Source organism: Ptiloglossa arizonensis, chromosome 8 (assembly GCF_051014685.1).
Source record: "Ptiloglossa arizonensis isolate GNS036 chromosome 8, iyPtiAriz1_principal, whole genome shotgun sequence".
In the NCBI taxonomy this organism is placed as follows: Eukaryota; Metazoa; Arthropoda; class Insecta; order Hymenoptera; family Colletidae; genus Ptiloglossa; species Ptiloglossa arizonensis.
The window spans coordinates 14,329,717-14,341,969 of record NC_135055.1 but is presented as its reverse complement, the minus strand read 5'-3'; the positions used below and the strand labels follow the sequence as shown (position 1 = coordinate 14,341,969).

The window sequence follows — 12,253 nt, the reverse complement described above, 5'->3', positions numbered from 1 at the left end:
CTTGACTTTTGAATAGATTCCAATTACAGTGGAAGAAATTAAATTTGAATTTCCGTAAAGATTGTATTCTCTGAGCTCGCATTAGAAAGTGGTGAAACGATTTTTGCGTTCAAATACCATTTCTTGGGTAACTTTTTGTTAAGAAATTACAAAAAGGTTCCATTTGCTAGAATGACTAAATTTATCGAAAATATTGTGCTGAAGTTTCACACGCACAAATACTCTGTACTAAAGTCTCACTTGCACGAATACTTTGTGCTAAAGTCTCACTCGAACGAATACTCTGTGCTGAAGTCTCACTTACACGAATACTTTGTATTAAAGTCTCACTCGTACAAATACTCTGTGCTAAAGTCTCACTCATACGAATACTCTGTGCTAAAGTCTCACTTACACGAATACTTTGTGCTAAAGTCTCACTCGAACGAATACTCTGTGCTGAAGTCTCACTCGTACAAATACTCTATGCTAAAATCTCATCTATACGAATACTTTATGTTAAAGTTTCACTCGTACGAATACTCTGTACTAAAGTCTCACTTATACGAATACTCTGTACTAAAGTCTCACTTATACGAATACTCTGTACTAAAGTCTCACTTATATGAATACTCTGTACTAAAGTTTCACTTATACGAATACTCTGTACTAAAGTCTCACTTATACGAATACTCTGTACTAAAGTCTCACTTATACGAATACTCTGTACTAAAGTCTCACTTATACGAATACTCTGTACTAAAGTCTCACTTATACGAATACTCTCTGCTAAAGTCTCACTCGTACAAATACTCTGCACTAAACTCAACTTTAACCTGTTACACTCGTGCCAATATTATCACCTGACAATTACAATTCTCTTACTGCTTCGCAAATTTACCCTGTCAAAATCAAAATACTTATCATATTTTCGCAAATAATTTCCACACAAAGTGAAGTATTTTACTATCCTTCTTAACACCTAAATATTATAAATGTTAAGGGGTTAACGGGAGAAAATCTACCTCCGTTCCTAAAATAAAGTACCAATTACCGTGAATTAAATGAAATTCGAAATTCCGCAAAGACCGTATTCCCTGGATGTAGCGTGTCGAGAAACGGTGAAACGGTCACGCCTAATTCAGTCGGTTCGTGTAACGCGTGTTTCGTCGTTGACGCAACATGTCCCGTCGAACAAATGAAGAAATTACCGTTCGATTGGACAAGAAGCACCATGGTTCGAGAATCTAGGATTTTTCGTATTTCAGACACGTGTTCGTCGTCGAATCGGGCCGGTGTCGTTGCTCGAATTATCGGGCTGGAACAAAAGCTCGCAGCGTTCGCGATAGGTTACTTTTAGCAACATTTACTTTTTCTGGCGTCAATCGAACAAAAGACGCGCTTATACTATCCGAAAGGTTCTGTTCCAGCGTGTTTCAGTTTCTTGTAATTTCTTCCTACATTTATAAATTTGTCTAAATCAGAGATTAGAATAGAGAAAAATAAAATACGCTTTCGAAGTAACCGGAACTGGTCAATCAAAAGGTTATCGTTTTACACCAGGACAACGTTAGATGTTTCCTTGTTAAGTTAAATTAACACTAGTACTACCAATTACCAACCACCAGAACTATTAATTTCACACGTTTCGAACTTCTTTTTAAAATCACTCAATTATCAACAGTGTCTCTACCTACAATATTCATGGACAATTATCAAACAGGACAACTAATTGTACTCGAGAATTAATTAGCCCTCTCCCCATCCAACTTCAAAATACAGAGTCACGAGAAATAGAATTTGAAACTTGAACAGATCGAACACCACGGTGGTCATCCATCTGCAACACTTACGAAACACGAACTCTAACACTTGTAAACATTTAAACAGCACTGTTCTCGAATCGTTTGATTCGACGTACAACGTAGACAACCTCGAGTGCGTAGAACGATTACGCGAAACGAGAAATCCGTGGCTCCGATATCGGCGATCCTCAGCACGGGCTACCGAGAGATCGTTTCCTATGCGATTTCGATCGATTGTTCTAATCGAGCCCGGTCGAGTGTAATTGCTTCCTCCGGATGTTACAATTACCGCTACGTATCGGACAGCGCGGTGCACAAAAGCTGGGAAAAACAGTTCTGATCGACGTAATAAATTCTAACGGTCCGTGGGAAGCCACCTTTTCACGAAGCCAGGAGCCCGAGAATTATTCCCATTAATGAAGCGTGTAACCTTTTATTTAATCTTTCTCTCATTTTTTTTCTTTTCTTTCTTTCTTTTTTTTTTCATTCCTTTTTATTTCCATGCGTCGCGAACCGGCCCGCGAAACGCGCCATTTATCCCGAGTGAACGATGTCGACTACCGTAGATCGAATCTCGATCGTAAGAGTGTACGTCGGACCGACTCAACGATACCTGGATAACAACTTTTATCGGAGAGGAGAGTCTCGCGTTTATCGAGTCCCCTGGAGCTTGTTTACAGTGTACAAGTCGAAGATGTTCATCGTCGAGGGTTCCAATGGCGGATTCGATGTAACGGGTCGATCAGAACGCGTACGCACGAAACAGAAATAATTCACGGATAGAGTCGTGCTCGCGTTTAATAAAGCTGGGAACGAATACGTACTATATATCCTTACATTATGCAAATTTCCAAACAGGATGCACTACTGCTCGGATCTGCTTGCGCTTATGACCCCATGATGGGTCTAGATAAATATAAACACCCCGAGAGCTTTTTCTCGGCTCGCGGTGAACCGTAATGTTAATCGGACAGTTTCATTTTATTTATCCAGTTGATCCCAACAGCGATGATCCTGCGGTGATTCTCGGAGCACGGATTGAATTTTTCAATTGAATTAATCGCGATCGAATGGTCCTTGGAAAACGTCGCCGAAGTAATCGAGATGGTTCAGGATACTGATTTTTAATCTTTCGGGTAGGTTATTTTTATCCAAGGTTGTAAATGGTAGTAAGCGATGGTAAGGATTAAGTATTGGTATCATTTTTAAAGAGTAATCTACTTTTCTTAGTGTATACTAAATCTCGTAGAGATCTTGCTTGTATATTTTTCTTTGTATTCTGTACTTTTTATTATTCTAATAATCGTAATTGTTATATCGAAACACGTGTTTGAATATTGAAAGATAAAAGTTGAAGGGTAAATTTGACAAATTGTACATTCATGTAGCGACTATGTTGGATCATTGGGAGGAGGTCCAGTTTGTAAAATGCACGATTCAATGGAATCGTAAATGGTAATAACTGATGGTAAGAATTAAGTATTGGTATCATTTTTAAAGAGTAATCTACTTTTCTTACAATTAGTGTATACTAAATCTCGTAGAGATCTTGTTTGTATATTTTTCTTTGTATTCTGTACTTTTTATTATTCTAATAATCGTCATTGTTATATTGAAACACGTGTCTGAATTGAAAGATAAAAGTTGAAGGGTAAATTTTACAAATTGTACATTCATGTAGCGACTATGTTGGATCATTGGGAGGAGGTCCAGTCTGTAAAATGCACGATTCAACGGAATCATCGAGTTGAATCTTAGATCTCTCTCGTCGAGGGAGAGATAACGTGTTTGAATAATCAACATTGTGGTCACGTGTGCGAAATAAAGGAAAAATAAAACTTTCGAATCCTCCTGTCGTCCGTATCTCTGTCAATGGAAGTATATTTATCTTACCTGTACGGCGCTGTTGAGAAAGCAGTTGTTTTGACCAGGTCCATTGAGTAATCCTTTGGTGCTGGTGAAGCTGGTGTTGTGGTCGTTGGATGGTGATTTCTGTGAAGACTGGACCTGTCCATTCGGTTGGTTTCCATGTATCTGATGGCACTGCGACGACTGTAGATATCCACTGTAATCCACAGTGTCCTGGGATGCAGCTGGCTGCTGTAACCCCATGATGGACGTCATCCTTGATGAGCTATGTGAGTGTCATCTGCGCAGAAAAAATATGGAAAATCGATTACGTTTGTCATCGAAACAATTGACGCTGTTCGAGACTTTCAAACGCGAAACGTGGTTTCTCTTGGAAAACATTCCAGCAAAGTTTCATCGAACTTTCGATGATAACTGACACTGTCACGTGCTAAAGATATTTAGAATACTCTAGAAGAATGTAGGTTATCAAATATCGCTAAATTTCTAACATTATTTCGTCTGGATGTATTTTCATTAAATTTTGAATCGCGATTACGACGTTCGAGAATTTTTGGAGCATACTGTACTTTTTATTATTATCTAGAATATTTTACCTACTCGAGATCATTTGTAATTTTAGGTAGATTTTTGAAATAAATGTTAAAACGATATGATGCTATATTTTTTCGTTATTTGAAAAATGTCACCGCTCAAGATCATCTATAATTTTCGGTGGACTTTTGTAGTAAATATTGAATACTAATATACTGGTATTTTGATCTACTGAAGACCATCCGTAATTCTGAGTGGATTTTAAAAATAAATATTAAAACGAATACTTTGAAACGAGATGGTTCATAAAATTACCAATGGAAAAGAAATTTATGGATGGACCGAGAAATTTAAGAAACAAGAGAAGTTCCATATTTTTAGGTTTGTATATAAAATTAGACAAAGTACAGCGCGAAGGAATACGCAACCTGTGTATTTTTGTATCGAAAACAAGGGGAAAGGATCTACATTACGTACATTATTGAACATACTTCTCAACCCCCTACCAGAACGAAAATGGGATCGTAAAATCGGTAACGTAACTATCTTGGTCGGAGACTAAGCCATCTTTGCGAGCCTCGTATATGCACAAAGCCACATATTTGCCATAATAATATACATACGTGTAGTATTAAGTTCTCATGGCGACGCATTTATTGTTAAATACGACTCAAAATTTGCTTTGTTCCATCGGGGCCCGTTATATCGTGAAATATTTTACAACATTAACCATTACGTTGTAACGAACATTAATTCAACAGTCGATTAAGCGAGTATAATCTACAGTTCGTAAAGTCACGTTCCATCATGTCCTCCATTAAGTTGTCGCTTAAAAAAGAGTCTTCGTTGTTGAAAGAAAAAATTCAAGAAATTTAATTATCTTCGCTCTTCTGTCCGACCACTTTCTTCCAAAAGATTCATTTTCCACTTATAAACTAATAAAATGTAAATGACGTGAATTTTAGTTTTTGCTAGCTTATTTCTATATTTATTCTTCAAAGATTTTTATCGTATAAATTAATCAATTGATTTTTCTACCTACAGACGAGTAAAAGTCATTTCGTGACAACACGTGATATACGATCTTTAAATTGTATTTTTTACCAGTTTACTTCTATATTTATTTTCTCGAGGATCTCTACCGTGCAAATAATTAACTAAATTTTGCTATCTACGAGCAAATAAAAGTTGTTTCGTGGTTGAGTCAAACAGAATGGTGGAGTGGATTTATCCGTATTTTTATTCTCAATGATTTCTGGTAAATGGCGGAAATGATCGGTGATATTTCAAGGTGGAAATGTCAGCTTCGCACGAGTGTGGTACTTTATGGGTTTCGCTTCCGAATTCCAGGATGTTGTAGACATAAGTTGCGGCAATGAAGATCCTTAAGTGGAAGATATTATTTACAACTCGCAGCAGAATGTAGGTAAATTGCAGGGCAGGGCTCGAGAGACCCGTAAAACCACGGTCATACGGAAGACGTGTTGCGTAATTAGAGAACGAACATTGAGGAAACAATAAAAAGAAAAAGAAAAGTAACCCTGCACTTCACCATCAATTTCCTCAAACAGATTAATCTCGATTGACCTGCACAACGGCACACTGGAATGATCGAGCGCGAATCAAAATTAAATGCACAATCGTCGGTGAAGAAAAAATAGAAAATAAATGTTTCATCGAATTTAGAAAAAGTCTCGTAATTGTTTCATTAACTTTATTTAACTGCTTCGTCTCGAAGCAGAGTGAGCGAATAAAATTCGTGACTCTCGTCGCAGTATGTACAAAGAATCTGAATAAATAATGCGACACGATAATACATTTATTCCATATTCGTTATATATGTGAAAATAATTGAAAGCGACGCACGAGAGCTTTTCTTATTGTACTCGAGGAAAAGTTCAATAAACGAGAAGCACAACGAACTAAAGTGTACCGAAAAATAGGAACGTAAATTTTGATATGGACGTTGACATTCCTAGAGATGAAATTTTACCCAATTTGTATGCAATTTGTGTACCGTGCCTCGAATGTAATCACGTGCAACGCGTTGTAGTATTCGCGTAACGCAACACGTATCGAACGATTGTAACAATACCAAGAAATCATGTTCAACGAATCAATGAACGTCGAATCGATATTCACGAGTCATTCTCCACGGTCCCCAATGTTCTACCTGGTAAAACGCGACCTCGATCGAGGATCTTCAAGGAAAACGACATAGCGGTGGACATTTTTCTAATTGCTTGTAAATAAGCAAGTATAATTCGAAGCTTACCGAGTAAAACCTCCACAAAGAGTCTGTCGTGCATAATTATTGTCCACGTTCCTGAAACGAATTAATTACAGAAAAAGAAACAAGTTCTTTTACCCCGCTAAAAATAACCGATACTATTTCATTAGAACCCAAACGAGAGAAAGATCGGACTTTTCGTTCGATTTCGAATATTGTTAATCATTTTCGAAAGTATTTAATTACATCTATGTATAATTGGCTACTCGTCCGAGACAAATCGTGTATCATCAATAATTGTAAAATTACCGTTCCAGCTATGGAAATTATAGCCTCCATTATAACATATACGATCGAGTTGTTTCATTTATTTCGTTTCGTGTTAATCTTTGTCTTTAAAAATTTGAATAGAAAGCTGAAACACACCGTAAGAACGAAATTCTCGATAAATATATCAGGTTTGAAAAAATAACGAAACCTTTCTATCTATGAACTTCAATTATTGAAGAAAATATTTTCACTCGAATTACAACGAAATTAAAAATCTACCTTAAAACCTGCTCCAACACTGATTATTCACTGACCAAAAACATTTATAACTATACTGAATATATTTCCCAAACGTAAGCTTCATATGGACCCATTTTCACGAATATATTCTTTCAAACGATCTATTGTTTCGACTGGATGAGAGTTTACCTCACCTATATTATGCACTCGCTGGGAAGTGACTTTTCATTTTTGTAAATTAATTGTATCAATTCTCACAACGCGTGCAAACAGCGCTCGCGCGGATCACTGTGAAACATTGTAGATGCAGATTTAAATTGAAATAAAAATTTTCAAGCCGAATCCTATTTACTTTTAATCCACTCGATGCTCGAGTCGCACGGGATCGCGGTAACGGTAAAACTTGTAACGTATCGACTGCACCGTAATTTCTTAGCCCCGGCACTCTCTATACGTCCTCTTTTTGTCCACGGGGGGAACAATATTAACTCGGCTGTGTTTTAACACCGTTATCTTATATGAATTTGAAATACGGGGAGACACGGAGTAGCGTTGCCGCTCATTTGCTTTGCAAGGAACAGGATGCAGGATGCAACCGTGTATTTACTTCCCCGGGACATGCAACCGAAGAAACGATTACGATCCAATCGCGCGGATGTTTACCTTCTTCTATCCACGTATCAACCCTACGGTTCACAGTGTTATCACCGGTGATACATAATTCTTTTGTTAGAATGGTAACTGTCTCTCACCAGCTCTCACGAAACGTTCACTTGTATGCGTTTTATTGGTCTAATTTACGCAATGAAAAAAAGATACTCGCGATCGATTTTCTTTCGTACGATAAATTCAGTTTTTCAAACTCGTTTTGGTAGCAGTATAGTATCCGGTGCTGAACTAAAATTGATCGTAGGTTTTGAATTATTTAGAAAAAAAAAAGAAGCGATAATAAATAATATTCTATTGCACAACTCGTTCAAATTTACCGTTCGTATAGTGTATCACTGGTGAGAAAATAGATACGAAAATTTTGTTCTGATTTTTCTTTTTTTTAAATATTTCTAACATTAGATGGTAATTTGAAAAATTTCTCTTCGATAGAATACAAATTAATATTTCTCTCGATAGTTTCATCTCTCTATTAAATTTTCCAAGTGTGTACACTCTGCGTTAAAAATTCCTACACCCAGCTGTAAACAAGGAGAACGCACATAAAGGTAAAAACAATGAAAGAAACTCGCGATACGAGACGACACGAAATTGAATACATATATACCATTTTTTTAAATTCTATCCAATGATGAACGACTTCTTCTCGCATTAACGATCTTTTATAAATAGTACACTCTTTACTATATCTGTGAAAAATCGACGCCAACAATTCACCTTTTCCTGGAAGTGGGTCGAAACTCCACGACCTTGGTTCCTTTTTAATTCCAAAAACAGCATAAAAATATCGCGGGGAATTCACAATCGCATCATCGTCTTCGACGATCGTCCGAAATAGACGTCGGGCGTGCACATCGCGAGTAAAAATTCTTGTCAACGTGCTCCCGACGGGAAATTCGAAAATAAAATTCACGAAATTCGATCGTTGGCCGTGCTGTCGGCCCCGCGAGTGAAAATATTGCAATTTCTTCCGTGCCGCGAGTGGTCTCGATCGTTGAAAGGAGAACTACGGGACTCGTCTCTCGTATCGGAGGGGAACGGACAAGTAAAACGAAAGGAAATGTCTTCTTCTTCTCCTTCTTCGTTCTTCATCGTGGAATTTTTGAACAGAAATTTCGAGATATTCCGCGTTGCTCGCGCTGTCGCCCGCTCGAGAAAATATTGCAATCTCTTTCGCGCGTAGAAAATGTGTTCGTCGTTGCACACGGAAACGTCCATCCGTTGGACGCGTTAGAAAATTTTTAAAAATCTACTCAAACGTTTATTTACAACCTCGTGAACTGTCCTCTCTCTCGCGAAACGAAATTACCAGCACCAATTTCATCAAACTTGGAAAACGATACACGAATCTTGAGCGAATTTATTTAATTCCAGATGAAAAATATTGTACATTGTCCGTACAAGGAAACGCAGTAAGCACAAATTTTGTTAAGTTTCTTCGGGAACATTTTAGGGATCTTTCATATTGGATTTTGGATTGATCGTAATAGAGGGGTTGAATACTCGATGCTCGAACTATGGGTGACGATCTCCTTTGAGAGTATTCAGAAAATTTGGAAATACGTAAAATACGTTCCGTATCGTTTCAAAAGAATATTTCCGTCCGTCTGTAAGAAATATTCCACAAAAACAGTACGAAACACTTTACACTTTTCAAAATTTATAGAATATCCCATACTTCTCAAAACTTTCTACGATCCTTCGAAAACTAGTTATAACAATACCGAAGAAATTTCGCGAGATCTTTACACGTATTTTCGTACGATATCTGGATCGATATATCGATCAACACACGAACGCAAAAGTAACCGAGAAATAATCATTCCCCTCGTACTCGAGAAGCAAAGTAAAATTCTTGTGCAATGGAAGATTCACAAATGGTGAACGATTTCACGAAGTTACTATTCATAATTGCGAATAAAAATTACACAGGTAATTAAAGTACGTTTTTCCATAAAAAAAAAAGTAGTGTAAATAAAGGCACTATCCATTGACAATTACGAGGAAAAATTGTACAGGTAATTGAAGTAAGGAAAAAAATAGATACGCGAAAAAATATTTCCTTCGCACCGTGTGGATCTTGACCACAGAGCGAAGCAACGTTCTCCCGCTTGGTTCGCGTCGAAAAGGAAATTAAAGGTACAGAGAGACGAGGGATGCTGAGGAAAGATGATATTATCGGACGAGAAAAGGGTGGATGCACGGGGCCAAAGAGCAGTCGGACTCGCGTAGCCGACATACTAAATGGTACGGCTGAGTGGTCGGCGTTAATTTCAAGGGGCCAAGTAAAGTGGTCGCAGCGAGTACGTGCTCGAGAGCTAAGCTCTGGCGCCACCGCCTTCGTGTTCGCTTTTAGGGTTCCGTAACAATGCAACCACGGTATTTTTCGCTTGTCAAGGGTACAGGGGGAGGAGAGGAGCCGCTGCAACGCCGGCAACTCGATACGCGTTAGGTTTCAAAGGAGGTAAATAGCTCTCCTTGTTTTTCTCAATTCGAAAAGCCAGTTCCGTACCGGGCGTTCGTCGTATCGAACTGGATCGCTGGAATCCAACTGGCTTCGTCGAGATTCTGATCGATCGAACCAACCAACGACCACCGTATGGTCATCATCGACCAACAGCGAAACGATACGGCTTCGAAACGTTTAAAATATTTATTTACATTTAAACCGGTTCGCGTTGCACTCTTTTCCCTCTTCATTTCGATTCACAATTATCGAACAATTCGAGTCCTCCGACTCGTTGCGTTTGGATACACGGTCGGAGGTTTTTCGTTCGGCGACGTGTTCAACGAATTTTTTTTTTTGCCAATTGAATTGTTTTTACAGTTGGCGGTAAAACGATGGAAGCGTTCGAATTCTCCTCGATATCGGGCAATTCTTTGTTCGATTTTACGCGCGGTGCATCGTCGTCTCGATAATTGTTATTTCAGTTTCGCATAAATTGTGCCTTTTATAACGTTTATTTCTACACTTTAATCGTTCTTGGTGTTATTATTTCCGTTGTGGGAACAACTGTACTGAGTTAAGTGAACGGACTTTAATTCAATTTCGTTGGTTGTGAAGAGAGGCTAAGCAAATGGAAATCGATACAAGAATTGTTACGAATTTCGTCTTTTGAATAAGTATACGTTGGAGTGTTTACCGATATGCACGGTGACTCGAGCACTCGAACAACGGTTATCGCGAATTAAAAATTAATTTAAAAATTATTTTTCAAAATTTTTCAAAATCACGAACACGAAAATCGTTTGTAAAATCTTCCTTCAAATCTCACGATAATTAAAGAAATTAATTTCCACGGTCGATAACAATCTACCGAGTGCTCAACGAAGGTTGATCTACATTGAAGTTACATCGTTGAAGTCGAACGGTGGCCTTTTCAGAAACATTTCTAATTCCCAATAAACAACCGCGAACAGGCATAGCACTTTGAAATTCGTATTCATCAATCCAGCGTTCCCAAACGAACCATTGTGATTCCCGATTTAATTTCAGATTGCGTTATCAGCGCGAAATATCGTGGCACGTACTAAGCAGTGTGAATAAGTGTGAGAGACTATCGTGCCAATCGAATCCGCAGCATGTTTTGCAAACGGAGGCAATCTTCGAACCTTCTGTTTTTCATCGGCGATAAGTATACGCAGAATTCACTCCATTGAGCGAATAATACGCAGCTCGAAGTAATTAGGGGATTACTTTCTAGATACGGGATAACAAGGAAGCAATCAAAGGGGACGAAAGAAGTATTCCGAGTATAGATTTCTAATTTAGTAATATTTTTAGCGAGTATGCAATTTACGTTGCATGTTGCAGCTTTAAAGATGATGGATACTACTTACGATAAAGTCACCGTCTGTTCATAATTGCTAATAAAAATTATATAGGTAATTAAAGTACGTTTTTTCATCAAAAAAGAAAAAGAAATGGTGTAAATAAAGACACTATCCATTGATAATTACGAGGAAAAATTGTACAGCTAATTGAAGTAAGGAAAAAAATGTATCGCTAGAGAAAAAAATTGCGTGACTAATAAACGAAACATCCAGGGCCCTGTAATTGTTGAGAATCTGTAGAAAAATTGAAACGATGTGTACCGTATCGGAGCACTTGTATGTGATAAATATTTATATAGTGTGCTTTCGTGAGTGATAAATTTAATGATAAAATTGTTCGAGTTGATTCTGTAATTATTTTAAACGGTTCACCTTCAGTAACGATATTACATTCGCCCGACGAATGACAAAAATACCGTACAAATATTGATTTACGACATTATTACTGAGAGAGCATACAGAAGTGTGTCAGTGTAATATATTTTTCAATTAGATGATATAACGAGAAATAAAAAGTAAAAAGAAATCCTTCCGGTACCGGGAATCGAACCCGAGCCTCCTGGGTGAGAGCCAAGTATCCTAGCCACTAGACCATACCGGATTGATATGTTACATTTACTTCAACTAATAATTTCTCGATCAAATTGATTACCATATTCACCGTTAAAATTTTATCAAACTCGATGTTCGTTCTAAACAATTTTAATAATACACTTGAACGTATCACGAGATAAAATTATTCACGACCCTAAGAACCGAAGTCGCGAAATCAAATTCTGAGTAATAAATTGTATTTTATGTACATGGCGAAAACGATTGAAAT

The 12,253-nt window shown here is 37.6% G+C and overlaps 1 protein-coding gene and 1 non-coding gene across 4 annotated transcripts in view; both read right to left on the bottom strand.

Annotated features, from left to right (window-relative positions):
• Ec (ubiquitin specific peptidase echinus) overlaps positions 1-12,253 on the bottom strand; it is a 161,879-nt gene that overhangs the window by 108,564 nt on the left and 41,062 nt on the right. For 2 of the 3 annotated variants that reach the window (XM_076319245.1, XM_076319244.1), the window contains exon 2: positions 3,678-3,933. The exons of the other annotated variant lie outside the window; for it this stretch is intronic. In XM_076319245.1, the coding sequence (XP_076175360.1) occupies positions 3,678-3,908 (231 nt within the window). In that variant the 5' untranslated portion in view covers positions 3,909-3,933. The remainder of the gene's footprint in view (positions 1-3,677; positions 3,934-12,253) is intronic. 3 annotated transcript variants of the gene reach the window in all.
• Trnae-cuc (transfer RNA glutamic acid (anticodon CUC)) lies at positions 11,960-12,031 on the bottom strand. Its single transcript has one exon. It is a non-coding gene; the product is annotated as a tRNA-Glu (tRNA).